Source organism: Hylobates moloch, unplaced genomic scaffold (genome assembly GCF_009828535.3).
Source record: "Hylobates moloch isolate HMO894 unplaced genomic scaffold, HMol_V3 SCAFFOLD_5, whole genome shotgun sequence".
Classification (NCBI taxonomy): Eukaryota; Metazoa; Chordata; class Mammalia; order Primates; family Hylobatidae; genus Hylobates; species Hylobates moloch.
The window spans coordinates 135,197,511-135,212,538 of NW_026652280.1; the positions used below are offsets into that span (position 1 = coordinate 135,197,511).

General features: G+C 35.5%; 1 protein-coding gene across 3 annotated transcripts in view; it reads left to right on the plus strand.

Annotated features, from left to right (window-relative positions):
* HFM1 (helicase for meiosis 1) overlaps positions 1-15,028 on the plus strand; it is a 215,633-nt gene that overhangs the window by 128,757 nt on the left and 71,848 nt on the right. For all 3 annotated transcript variants that reach the window (XM_032155383.2, XM_058439583.1, XM_032155384.2), the window contains exons 16-20: positions 333-478; positions 1,346-1,440; positions 2,114-2,247; positions 5,509-5,556; positions 9,477-9,557. In XM_032155383.2, the coding sequence (XP_032011274.1) occupies positions 333-478; positions 1,346-1,440; positions 2,114-2,247; positions 5,509-5,556; positions 9,477-9,557 (504 nt within the window). The remainder of the gene's footprint in view (positions 1-332; positions 479-1,345; positions 1,441-2,113; positions 2,248-5,508; positions 5,557-9,476; positions 9,558-15,028) is intronic.

The following is a 15,028-nucleotide window of genomic DNA, read 5'->3' on the forward strand; positions in this document are numbered from 1 at the left end:
AAGAAAAAGCCCAAGTGTTCTGCTTGTTTCTGCTTTTCTTCTGAGAATATAAAATTAAGTGGTTACCTATGCATGTAGATGCTACAGTAAATTCTTTGGCAGTGTTTAGTTCTTTATATATTATTGAACATAGTGTAATTTGAAAAACAAGAATTTAATAGGTTTTTGGATTTAAGATGTGTTACTATTTTAGATTGTAATACTCTTTTTTCTTTTCTAAATTTCTTATGTATGAGTTTTTATTACATTTGTAAGAATGTCTTTTATTAAAAAGTCTTCCTGAAGCAATAAAGTTAAATGGCTCAAAATTACTATGTCTTAATCTGATGCAGTTACTACCAGTACTTTAGCTATGGGAGTAAATTTGCCTGCTCACCTAGTAGTTATAAAATCTACAATGCATTATGCTGGAGGACTGTTTGAAGAGTACAGTGAAACAGATATTCTACAGATGATTGGTAGAGCTGGTCGACCTCAAGTAAGTGACAGTAACTTTGCTTTTTATACTTAAAAACATGATAAAAACAAAAAAAAATTTGTGTATTTTTTGATTAGCATGTCATAATTGTATCAGGCTTAAAAGTAATATAGCAGAGAAAATTTACATTTAATGGAGGAATAAAAGTAAAACAAGCCTCACCAACTGGGACATACTTCCTTCATTCTGTCTAAGCTTGTATTGGCTGATGAAGGGATGAGTTTATGAATGGGTATGCTGTTAAAGGTCTTTTTGATTTTGACTTTTTTTTTTTTTTTTTATTCTGAATGGGGATACTCTTAGCATTTTGGATGGAACAGGTTTTCCTTGTTTAGGGCTGTCACATTACAGAACATGTAACATCCCTAGGTCCTAGCACTAAATGCTAATAGTGTTCCCAGGCATTATGACAAAAGTCAGCCCAAATACATTTCAAAACATACCCTACTCTGACAAATACATGAATAAGTCATTTTTATAGGTATTATGGGAACATCAGGAAGCATATATTTTCAAAACATTTGTAAATATTATGTTATACAATTCTACAATTTCATAGAGTAAATCAGATTATATGTAAATTATACCAAATCTTACAACTTTTATACAGTTACCAAAGTTTGTTTTGATTTTAACATTGCCAAAATTATGTTACATTGAAACCAAAGTGATATTTACAGCTATACTCTTGGAAGGCTTTTAAATTAAATTTTAGGTTAACGAAGTGAGAGCATTTTTAAGGCCTTTTCGAAGTATTATTTCAGACAAGGAGACTGTTTGATATAAAATGGAAGTCTTGAGTTATTGCAGAGGACTGCTACCAAGATGTGTTCTTCTTCACTAAATTTCTGTTTGTTTTTTCCCCAGTTTGACAGTACAGCTACTGCAGTTATCATGACTCGATTAAGCACAAGGGACAAGTACATTCAGATGTTAGCTTGTAGAGACACTGTAGAAAGCAGGTAATACAAAAAATGTTCTAAAAAGATACTAATGCTAATATAGCTTATTTTATTTCCTTTTAAAATATCAAAGGGAAATTTGGTTTGGAGATGTTTTTAAGGCAATTTTCTGTAAAGTTTTCAACAATTTAACTGGAAAGTTTGTGTCATTTTAGGGAATTTAATAATTTTTTTTAAAAGGTAGTAGTTTTATTCAGTGGTATTTCTTGGCAAGCATGTATTCTTGTTTATAACAAACCCTAATTTGTAATAAAGCCTTAGTAATTATTATAATTTATAAATGAAATTATGTAAATTTATAATTACTAATTTGTAATAAACGAGAAATATCATTTTCACATCTTATTTTAATTTAATAATAGAGGAAATCTGGCACCTATTAGTAAGGTATTTAATGTATTCTCTTTTGGAGAAAGTAGGATATGATTTATGCTTCAACTTTTGTTAAAGCAATAATCTGTCTTCTACAGCCATAGAGTAGAGAGGTATATCTGAAGCCTTTTTAGAAGTTGAACTGACTTTTTAAGGTTTTCTTTTATGTTTTTGGAAATTAAGTTATATTTCATGAATTAGTAAAGTAGCAATGGGTATATTATATATTATTAAAGTTAAAAAGTAAGAGTTATGGCATTGAACTGCATATTCATAATGCAAAGTTTTTTTTTTTCATTAGTTTGCACAGACATCTTATTGAACATTTAAATGCAGAGATAGTACTGCATACCATTACGGATGTGAATATTGCTTTGGAATGGATACGATCAACTTTGCTTTATATCAGAGCCTTGAAAAATCCATCTCATTATGGTTTGTTACTTTGACTTGGAAAAGTAGTAATTTTTTCAAGCCAGCTAGGCCTGTATTTATACTAATAAGTTACAGGATAGATAGATTACAGAAACTAATAGGTAACAAAACAAAAGGTAACAACAGTCCCAAATACATTTAGAGACAAGAGTAGACAAGGTGAGAAGTTTTTATCTGTTTTACTTCTAGTGTTTTAACAAGATTTGAAATCAGCACCATTAAAAATAGATCTAGTAGAAAAAAATTCAGCTCCAATAAAAATAACAGAACTGTCTAAATCATTGAAAATAAGTTAAAGTTACAAAAAGTTTTGAATTTTTTCTGTACTTAGTGTTCAGCTACTCACTTTTTCTGAGTTTATGACTGTTTATTTTTCAGTTTATAAGAAATGAAAGTATATAGTACTACTGTTGCTGCCACAATTTTCATCTTGCTTCTAAAGCTAACCCACATCTGGTTATGTGGCTTCCAGAGGGTTTTTTCATTCATTCATTCAACTTGGGGTTGTTGAAATACCAAATTAAAGCCTGACTCGTTGAAGTATCATTCTAATGTACAGAGGTTCAAAACTTTCAGATCTCAAAGAGTAATTAATATAAGCCTATATTAAAAGAATATCTAAATATTCATATCACTTAAAAATTTATATTTCAACTAGGTAATACATTTACTTAGTTCAAAAATCATAAAGTAAAGGAATATATACAATTAAAATTCTTCCATGTATATCCCCACCCACACAGTTGTTCAATTCCCATCTCTCGCCTTTCCCTCCCATAGTTCTGTAATCATTGGTATATCTTTTTTGTATAATATTTTTTGCATATAAAAGTAAATAAGAATGTAATTTTAGTTTCCCACCTTTTAAACACAAATCGTGGCATATTGTATTAGTTTTCCATTCCTTTTAACAAATTACCCTAAAACAAATCATCTAGAAACAACCAGCATTTATTATCTCACACAGCTTATGTGGGTTAGGAATCTGGGAGTGTCTTAGCTAGGTGGCTGTGGGTCAGAGGCTCTCTTCAGATTGCAACGTTTGTCAGCTAGGGCTGCAGTCATCTGAAGGCTTTCCTGGGTCTTGAAGATTCACTTCTAAGTTGTCTCACTCACAGAGCTATAAGTTAGAGGCCTCAGTTTCTCACAGTTGTTGGTAGGCCTCAGTCTTTCGCCAGGTGGATCTTTCCTCATAGCATGGCAGCTGACTTTTCTCAGGATGAATGATCTGAGAGAGAAAGAGAGACAGAGACAGAGACAGACTAAATCAGAAGCAGCAGTACTTTTTTATAACTTTGTCTCTGAAGTCACACATCATTACTTCTGCTTTATTCTGTTTTTTAGAAGCAAGTCACTGAGTCCTGGTCACATGAAGGCGAGAGGGATTAAGTTCATCTCTCAGAGGGCAGAATATCAAAGAATTTGTGGGCATTTTTTTTTTTTTTTTGAGATAGCCTCTCTTGGTTGCCCAGGCTGGAGTGCAGTGGCACAGTCTTGGCTCACTGCAACCTCCACCTCACAGGTTCAAGCAATTCTCTGCCTTACCCTTCTGAGTAGCTGGGACTACAGGCACGTGCCACCACGCCTGGCTAGTTTTTTCTATTTTTAGCAGAGACGGCGCTTCACCATGTTGACCAGGCTGGTCTCAAACTCCTGATCTCAGGTGATCCGCCTGCCTTGGCCTCCCAAAGTGCTGCTATTACAGGTGTGAGCCACCATGCCTGGCCTTGTGGGCATATTTTTTTAAACCTCCATTATTTTAGTCTTTTGCACATTCCTTTTTTTCTTAGTATGTCTTGGAAGCTTTTTTGAGACAGGCTGTCACTCTGTTGCCCAGGCTGAAGTCCATGGTGTGATTACAGCTTACTGCAGCTTCAACCTTCTGGGCTCAAGTGATCTTCTCACCTCAGCCACCAGAGTAGCTGGTACTACAGGCACATGCCAGCACACCTGGCTAACTTTTGAAAAAAAAATTGTAGAGGCAGAGCTTCCCTATGCTGCCCAGGCTGGTCTAGAACGTGTGGGCTCAAGCAATCCTTCCATTTCACCCTCCCAAAGTGCTAGGATTATAGCTGCGAGCCACCATGCCTGGCTGGAAGCTTTTTTTTGTAATAGCTAAATAATATTCCATTTACTTATGTATCACCTATTTAAATGATCCCCAACTGATGGACATTTATACTTTTTCTAATTGTTTGCTATTACAAACAATGCAGCAAAAAAAACCTTCATTTTTTACATGTGTGAATCTATCTGTATGATAAATCTCTAGAAATGAAATTCCTGTGTCAAAGGATATATGCATTTATAAATTTGATACCTGTGGCTAAATTGGTACCTTAGTAGCTCATATATCTACCAGCAGTGTTCAAAAGTGCCATATTTTGTTTCTCCAGCCTTTCCTTCAGGGTGTATGCTTGTGTATTTTTATCAATATTATGCATGAATATTGATATCTTTTCATGTTTTAATTTTCATTTCTTCCTTTTCATAGTTACTTTATTTTCTGTAGTTACTTTTTTGTATTGAGATGTCACTTATAGTAAACTGCACAAATATGAGGTGTAGAGGTCAATGAAGTTTTATATATGTGTTTGTACACACATATACACATGTAACCACAGCCCAGATTAAGATATAGAACATTTTCTAGATATTCCCTCATGCTCCTTTTCTGTCAGTATTTGCCCCCAGAAGTCAATGCTGTTCTGACTTACATACCATAGGCTAGCTTCGTCTATTCTTGAAAAGATTGCATTTATATGAATATAAATCTTTTGATGAAAGGAAATTATTAATTTTAAATAATGCTGCTGTGAACATTGTTATATGTATATCTTTTGATACACATGTATATGTATATCTGTGGGTATGTGCCTAGGAGTGAAATTATTGTGTTAAATGGTATGTGTAGTTTCAGCTTTAGTGAATAGCACAAAATGGTTGTATTACCAAACACGTTTTCCTAGGAACATTCATGTTATAATTAAAGTTCATTAGAAGATATTAATCACTTGACAGGTATTTACTATGTGTAAAACATCTGGAAATTTATTCCATACCATTCTTGTTAAAATATGATATTCCTGTTCATTGTTTCTATGGATATTTAAGCCTTGTTTGAACTCAGTCAGCTGAGATTTTTTTTTCTTATATAAGATTTAATTAGATTACTCTTCACTAGTTAACTGGGGTATAAACTGAGCCTGTAAAGATGAACTAAATTCTATTTTACTTTTTGTAAATTTTCATGACATGCAGGTTTTGCATCTGGATTGAACAAAGATGGAATTGAAGCAGAATTACAAGGTTAGATGCATTTCATTCTAAAAATTAGATTCTATATATTTTAGTGAAAAAGTTCAGTTATTGTGAAAGTAAGAATATGCTTTTGTAAATTGTTTTTTAAAAAGGAAACTTGTCTGCAGAAAAATAATGTGAACTATTTCTTTTTCACACAAAAAGCTTGGCATATATACTTTTTTGCTGAATTAATCAATTTATTCTATCAGAATATCTTTCTTCGTATAATATGTTAACGTGGTTTATTTGGTTTTTATTTCTAACATCACCCTGGTCTTTGAAAATATGCCTGCAGATACACACTCTGTATTTTTTCTTTTTTTTAAAAGAGACAGCCTTACTCTGTCACCCAGGATGGAATGCAGTGGCGTCATCATAGCTCATTGTAACCTTGAACTCCTGAGCTCAAATGATCCTCCTGAGTAGCTGGGACTATGGGCGTGAGCCACCACAACTGGTTAATTTTGTATTTTTTTTAGAAAGGGGTTCTCACTGTGTTTTCCAGCCTGGTCTCAAACTCCTGGCCTCAAGTGATCCTCCTACCTCTGCCTTCCAAAACACTGAGAATATAGGTGTGAGTGACCATGCCCAACCTGTATTTTTCTTTTCTACTTAATTTTAATTGAAAAATATAAGCCTAGATTGATTATGGGCTTCGCATCCCAACCTGTGCCAAAGATGTATTCCTATCCAACCTCAGCTTTGTTATTTAGTTAATCAGCTAGTGTTTCTTACTTGTTTTTTAAAATATAAAATATTGTTAGGCATTTATTCAGATTAGAAATTGCTACCTTTTCATTGTGTTGAAACTATCTCTTTAGTAAAAGAAAAAATGTTAGGTCCTCTAAAAATATTTAGCCAATTTAAATTTATTCTCTACTTGGATATACATGTGTGGCAAATAAAAATGCAGAGATAAAGATAAAGCAGTAAAATTGTCTTGCTTAAAGAATAAATATGTTCTTAAAACATGGTCATAACCAATAGCATATATTCATAATGCTGCTGTATTCATGTTGAAATACAGATTATAGGTTGTATTATCTTCAAGGTATTGATTACTTTTGTAATGGAATTTTTAATTAAACATATATTTTGAAAATAATGATCAAATACACTCAAGAAATTAGACAAAGAGATATATTACTATATTTGGATAACTTTAATGTTTTATCTCTTGTTAAATTAGCAGAATCACAGCTCATATTTGCCTTGTCTTCAGTCACTATAGGGTTAGCAAAGTTTTGCCTTATAAACAAGAATAGCTAAATATAACTGAATATTAAGGTTTTGGTATTGTAGGAGAGAAAAAAAGTAACATCTTTTCTTCATTCATTGCAAAATGTTCACAGCTGACACTCCTGTAACAAGATAGATTAACAAGAGAAAAGCGTAACAAATTTATTTAATCAAAGTTGTATATGACATGGGAGCCTTCAGAAATTAAGACCCAAAGACCCAGGGAAAACTGAATTTCTCTGGCAAGTCTAATGAAAAAAATGGATAGTTGTTGAGAAACATGACTGGACAAAAAGGGTATTATCTAATGTTAATAAACTGGGAGGAACTTAACAAGGCCTGTTTGTTCAGATTCTTCTTGGCCTCTCTGTGTAGCATTCTTTCTTCCTGGGCATGAGATAGGACCATTCCATGGGTATGAGACAGGACCATTCCACCCTGGAATGAGGGTCTTAGACTTTTAGACAAGGTAGGTCAGAGAATTCCTTTATGACCATGCTTCACACAGAAAGGCAGGGAAAGGTCAGAGTGACCTTCTTGTTTCTGAAGTCCTCTCAGTCTGAGTTCGAAATGCCTTGAGTCAGCATTTTCTGAGCCCTGCTATTATCCTTGGAGATCTGCCTTAAATCTCTCAGGAAGGATCCTTAGCATAGTATATGCTCTTTCCTAAACTTGATTATACTTCCTTGCTCAGTATACTCTTAATAGCTTCCCCATCACTCTTAGAATAAAATACAAACTTTCACCACAGCCCACAAAATCCTGCTTGATATCTCCCTGCCTATTTCTCTAACTACATCTCTTGTCACTTTCTCTCTCTTTTATTCTACTCTCACCAAATTGGCCTTCTTGCTATTCCTTAAACACACCAAGCTTGTTCCCACATCAAGTCCTTTGCACACTTTGTTCCTTATTTTTAGAACACTCCTTGCATATTTTACACCTTCATTTTATTCAGGTCTCTGTTCAAATATTAACTTTTTAGAGAGGTCTTCCTGTGGTATCTTACTTAAATCCACCTTTACTGAGAGGAAGACAAAATGATTCTATGATGTTGTTGTTTTCCTTGTTTTTAGAAAAGGTAATGTGTTTATTTTGACAATTAGGGTGAGGATAGCCTTACTCTATATCAAAATATATAGCATTTATGAGAAATACATATAGGTTGGGCATGGTGGTTCATGCCTGTAATACCTTTGGGAGGCCAAGGTGGGCAGATTGCTTGAGCTCAGGAGTTTGAGACCAGCCTGGACAACACAGGGAGAGGCCATCTTTACAAAGTTTTTAAAAAAAATTAGCTGGTGTTGTGGTGGTACATGCCTGTAGTTCCAGCTACTTGGGAGACTGAGGTGAGAAGATTGCTTGGGCCTGGGAGGTTGAGGCTGCAGTGAGCTGTGATCATGCTACTGTATTTTAGCCTGGGCAACAGAGTAAGACCCTATCTCAAAAAAAAAAAAAAGAAAAGAAAAGAAAGGAAAATAAAAAGAAAGAAAAGGAAATAAAGATAAGCTTTGGTAAAAAGATTTAAAATTCTACACAATCATTCTATATAGGTTCTTAGCCTTATGTTTCTTTATAGTATATGTGAAACCTTATTATTTATTTGTATGTTAATTGCTTTCTTCTGTAAAATATAAATTCTGAAGAGAAGAACCTTATCTTGTTAACTGCTGTAAACATAGAGCTTAGAATCATGCTCAGCTTATGGTAAAGTAAGCATTTTTCATTGACTTATCGAGTAGTGAGTGGGTAATGAACTGATTTAATAGTGGGTAATTAAGAAAATTAGAAAAGACTTCAAAATCTTAACCAAACGCTTAACACCATCAAGCTGTCTAAAGAGTGTTGCTTAAACTAAAGTGTTTCCCAAAGAACTCTAAGGGTGTTTTTTTGAGTGGCTGCTCTATTTAGGATTGAACTATTACAGTATTCCCACTGTCTGCTCTGAGCTATCTTATATCTCCTGGACTATAGCATGAGGCAGAGAAGGAACTGTCAGCAGCAGATTACTACAATTGCTCTGATCCCCATCAATAGTGAGCATGAACTAGCATTGCTTCCTATCAGAGGAACAGAAGTAAACACTTAAAAGCATCAGTTAAAACAGTTTTAAGTTGTTGCTTCAAGAAAGTGGCAAACAAGGAGGAGGGGAAGAACTGGTGGTTTTTGGAATAATCTTTGCAGAACTATTTGACTTCTTATACTTTGTGCATATATTAATATATCTTTGATAGAAGTTTAAAGAAAAAAGAAAAAGAAAACCATTGCCTTAATGGAGGGCAGATAGCAAAGTGGTTACTTAGACCTGGAGCAAGTTACTTAGCCTCTATTCTTTAGTTTCCTAACCTATATATGAAAATATTGGTGTCTACCTTATTGTGATGTTTTGAGGATTAAATGAGGTAATACACATGTATCATTTAAATACTCCAAGTTTTAAGTGTTATTTCTACTTACCGAATGTTATTTTTATTACTTGTATTCTTGTTACTTTTAGAAAATGTTTTTAGCATATTAGTTAGCTTTTTTATTTAAATGAGCTTTTTCTTACTGCTTAAGTAGGGCCTAATGGTTCTTCTAGAACAATTACATAGTAATAGCACAACTTTAGCGTATTTAATAATAAATTATTTTGCCCTACTTCCCTATTTTACTAAAATTAAAATGTGTTTTCTATAATTAAACAGAATTATGCTTGAAGAATCTGAATGATTTATCATCCCTGGACTTAATAAAGATGGATGAAGGTGTTAATTTCAAACCAACTGGTAATTTCTTATCATTCTCAGTAAATTTAGCAATTGTTTACTTAAGACTAAATTACATTTTGTTTTAATAAAATTTAGATGATGATAAAAATAAATTGTGATCTCAGTTCTCAACAGGGTATCATCATTATTAGCTGTAGGCATGATAAATTTAGACAAGTCCTATTTGTAATAGTTTTTTTTTTTTTTTTGAGACGGAGTCTTGCTCTTTTGCCCAGGCTGGAGTGCAGTGGTGAGATCTCGGCTCACTGCAAGCTCCGCCTCCCGGGTTCATGCCAATGTCCTGCCTCAGCCTCCCGAGTAGCTGGAACTACAGGCGCCTGCCACCATGCCCGGCCAATTTTTTTTTTTTTTTGTATTTTTAGTAGAGATGGGGTTTCACCGTGTTAGCTAGGATGGTCTCAATCTCCTGAGCTTGTGATCCACCCACCTCAGCCTCCCAAAGTGCTGGGATTACAGGCTTGAGCCACCGCACCTGGGCACAGGTGCACAGAATTTGTCTTCACTGATTCTGGTGATTTCTGGCAGAGGAATGAAATGCTTGAATCTTTGGGTTGCTTTAAACCTGTTATAACTATTATAGATATACTTTTATTGGTATGCTTTTAATATGCTTTTTATATTCTTGAATATTCAACCATTGATAATCTGGTGGTGAGACTTCTGTAAGGTTAGTAAAAATATCTTTTCCTTCTACTCATCTTAGGTTCATTAACTGGGACTCCTATAACAAAATGTATTAACAAGAGAAAAGCATACAAATTTATTTAATATGTTTTATGTGACATGGGGGCCTTTATAAGGAAATGAAAACCCAAAGAAATGGTTAAACCTGAATGTTTTTATGCCAGGTGTGACGAAGATTGAAAAGTCATGGAGAAATATGATAGGACAAAGGCGATATGAACAAAGTGTAATAAATTGGGGGAAATTTAGCAAAGCCTGTTCATTCAAATTCCGCTCTGTGTCTATGGAGATAAAGATGCTCCATTCTTTAGGTATAGTGAGGGCACCTCTCACAGGAGGGTGTTATTACTTGCTTCAGGGGAAGGCCAGAAAAATTCTTCCTGTACATGTTGTTTCTCAAATTCCTACAGCTTAAAATATTCAATAGGCCAACATGCTCCATTTTGGGATAGTGTGTCCTGAACCCTATCTCTCTCTCTTGCTCTCTCTCTCATGGTGGATTAGCTTTTTGATGTGCTTCTGGATTTGGTTTGCTAGTATTTTGTTGAGGATTTTTTATTTTATTTTATTTATTATTTTTTTTTATTATACTTTAGGTTTTAGGGTACATGTGCACAATGTGCAGGTTTGTTACATATGTATCCATGTGCCATGTTGTTTTGCTGCACCCATTAACTCATCATTTAGCATTAGGTATATCTCCTAATGCTGTCCCTCCCCCCTCCCCCCACCCCACAACAGTCCCCGGAGGTTGATGTTCCCCTTCCTGTGTCCATGAGTTCTCATTGTTCAATTCCCACCTATGAGTGAGAACATGCAGTGTTTGGTTTTTTGTCCTTGCGATAGTTTACTGAGAATGATGTTTTCCAGTTTCATCCATGTCCCTACAAAGGACACGAACTCATCATTTTTTATGGCTGCATAGTATTCCATGGTGTATATGTGCCACATTTTCTTAATCCAGTCTATCGTTGTTGGACATTTGGGTTGGTTCCAACTCTTTGCTATTGTGAATAGTGCCACAATAAACATACGTGTGCATGTGTCTTTATAGCAGCATGATTTATAGTCCTTTGGGTATATACCCAGTAATGGGATGGCTGGGTCAAATGGTGTTTCTAGTTCAAGATCCCTGAGGAATGGCCACACTGACTTCCACAATGGTTGAACTAGTTTACAGTCCCACCAACAGTGTAAAAGTGTTCCTATTTCTCCACATCCTCTCCAGCACCTGTTGTTTCCTGATTTTTTAATGATGGCCATTCTAACTGGTGTGAGATGGTATCTCACTGTGGTTTTGATTTGCATTTCTCTGATGGCCAGTGATGATGAACATTTCTTCATGTGTTTTTTGGCTGCATAAATGTCTTCTTTTGAGAAGTGTCTGTTCATGTCCTTTGCCCACTTTTTGATGGGGTTGTTTGTTTTTTTCTTGTAAATTTGTTTGAGTTCATTGTAGATTCTGCATATTAGCCCTTTGTCAGATGAGTAGGTTGCAAAAATTTTCTCCCATTGTGTAGGTTGCCTGTTCGCTCTGATGGTAGTTTCTTTTGCTGTGCAGAAGCTCTTTAGTTTAATTAGATACCATTTGTCAATTTTGGCTTTTGTTGCCATTGCTTTTGGTGTTTTAGACATGAAGTCCTTGCCCACGCCTATGTCCTGAATGGTATTACCTAGGTTTTCTTGTAGGATTTTAATGGTTGTAGGTCTAACATTTAAGTCTTTAATCCATCTTGAATTAATTTTTGTATAAGGTGTAAGGAAGGGATCCAGTTTCAGCTTTCTACATATGGCTAGCCAGTTTTCCCAGCACCATTTATTAAATAGGGAATCCTTTCCCCATTTCTTGTTTTTGTCAGGTTTGTCAAAGATCAGATAGTTGTAGATATGCGGCATCATTTCTGAGGGCTCTGTTCTGTTCCATTGATCTATGTCTCTGTTGTGGTACCAGTACCATGCTGTTTTGGTTACTGTAGCCTTGTAGTATAGTTTGAAGTCAGGTAGCGTGATGCCTCCAGCTTTGTTCTTTTGGCTTAGGATTGACTTGGCGATGCAGGCTCTTTTTTGGTTCCATATGAACTTTAAAGTAGTTTTTTCCAATTCTGTGAAGAAAGTCATTGGTAGCTTGATGGGGATGGCATTGAATCTATAAATTACCTTGGGCAGTATGGCCATTTTCACGATATTGATTCTTCCAACCCATGAGCATGGAATGTTCTTCCATTTGTTTGTATCCTCTTTGATTTCATTGAGCAGTGGTTTGTAGTTCTCCTTGAAGAGGTCCTTCACATCCCTTGTAAGTTGGATTCCTAGGTATTGTATTCTCTTTGAAGCAATTGTGAATGGCAGTTCACTCATGATTTGGCTCTCTGTTTGTCTGTTATTGGTGTACAAGAATGCTTGTGATTTTTGTACATTGATTTTGTATCCTGAGACTTTGCTGAAGTTGCTAATCAGCTTAAGGAGATTTTGGGCTGAGACAATGGGGTTTTCTAGATATACAATCATGTCATCTGCAAACAGGGACAATTTGACTTCCTCTTTTCCTAATTGCAGAAGGCTAGAAATAACTAAAATCAGAGCAGAACTGAAGGAAATAGAGACACAAAAAACCCTTCAAAAAATTAATGAATCCAGGAGCTGGTTTTTTGAAAAGATCATCAAAATTGATAGACCGCTAGCAAGACTAATAAAGAAGAAAAGAGAGAAGAATCAAATAGATGCAATAAAAAACGAAAAAGGAGATATCACCACCGATCCCACAGAAATACAATCTACTATCAGAGAATACTACAAACACCTCTATGCAAATAAACTAGAAAATCTAGAAGAAATGGATAAATTCCTCGACAAATACACCCTCCCAAGACTAAACCAGGAAGAAGTTGAATCTCTGAATAGACCAATAACAGGTTCTGAAATTGTGGCAGTAATCAATAGCTTACCAACCAAAAAGAGTCCAGGACCTGATGGATTCACAGCTGAATTCTACCAGAGGTACAGGGAGGAACTGGTACCATTCCTTCTGAAAGTATTCCAATCGATAGAAAAAGAGGGAATCCTCTCTAACACATTTTATGAAGCCAGCATCGTCCTGATACCAAAGCCTGGCAGAGACATAACCAAAAAAGAGAATTTCAGACCAATATCCTTGATGAACATTGATGCAAAAATCCTCAATAAAATACTGACAAACCGAATCCAGCAGCACATCAAAAAGCTTATCCACCATAATCAAGTGGGCTTCATCCCTGGGATGCAAGGCTGGTTCAACATACACAAATCAATAAATGTAATCCAGCATATAAATAGAACCAAAGACAAAAACCACATGATTATCTCAATAGATGCAGAAAAGGCCTTTGACAAAATTCAACAACCCTTCATGCTAAAAACTCTCAATAAATTAGGTATTGATGGGATGTATCTCAAAATAATAAGAGCTATCTACGACAAACCCACAGCCAATATCATACTGAATGGGCAAAAACTGGAAGCATTCCCTTTGAAAACTGGCACACGACAGGGATGCCCTCTCTCACTGCTCCTACTCAACATAGTGCTGGAAGTTCTGGCCAGAGCAATCAGGCAGCAGAAGGAAATAAAGGGTATTTGTTGAGGATTTTTGCATCTATGTTCATCAGGAATATTTGCCTGAAGTTTTTTGTTTTTTTTTTTTCCATTGTGCCTCTGCCAAGTTTTGGTATCAGAATGATGCTGGCCTCATAGAATGAGTTAGGGAGGAGTCCCTCCTCCTCAAATTTTTGGAATAGTTTCAGTAGGATTGGTGCCAGCTCTTCTTTATATATCTGGTAGAATTTGGCTGTGAATCAGTCTGGTCCAGGGCTTTTTCTTGTTGATAGTCTTTTTATTTCTGATTCAATTTTGAAACTTGTTATTGGTCTGTTCAGGATTTCAGTTTCTTCCTGGATCAACCTTGGAAGGTTGTGTCTGCAGCAGTCTATCTCCCCATTTCTTCTAGGTTTTCTAGTTTTTGTGTATAAAGGTGTTCATAGTTTCTGGGTTTTTTTTTTTTTTTTCTGTGAGATGGGTGGTCGTATCTTCTTTGTCATTTCTGATTGTGTTTATTTGTCTAGTTTCTGTTTTTTTTTGTTTTTTTGAGACGGAGTCTTGCTCTGTCGCCCAGGCTGGAGTGCAGTGGCGCAATCTCGGCTCACTGCAAGTTCCACCTCCTGGGTTCACGCCATTCTCCTGCCTCAGCCTCTCCGAGTAGCTGGGACTACAGGCGCCCGCCACCACGCCTGGCTAATTTTTTTGTATTTTTAGTAGAGACGGGGTTTCACCATGGTCTCGATCTCCTGACCTCGTGATCCGCCCACCTCGGCCTCCCAAAGTGCTGGGATTACAAGCGTGAGCCACCGCGCCTGGCCTAGTTTCTGGGTTTTTTTGTTTGTTATTCTAGCTAGCAGTCTATCAATCTTATTTATTCTTTCAAATAACCAATATCTGGTTTTGTTGATCATTTGTGTGGTTTTATGTCTCTCAATTTTGTTCACTTCAGCTCTGATTTTGGTTATTTCTATTCCTCTGCCAGCTTTGGGGTTGATTTGCTCTTGCTTTTCTAGTTCCTCTAGGTCTGATATTAGTTAGGTTGTTAATGTGATACTTCTAGCTTTTTGATATAAGCATTTAGTGCCATAAACTTTTCTCTGAACACTGTTTTACTTGTATATCAGAGATTCTGCTATGTTCTACCTTTGTTTTCATCAGTTACAAAGAATATCTTGATTTCTGCCTTAAGTTCATTATTTTCAGAAAAGTCT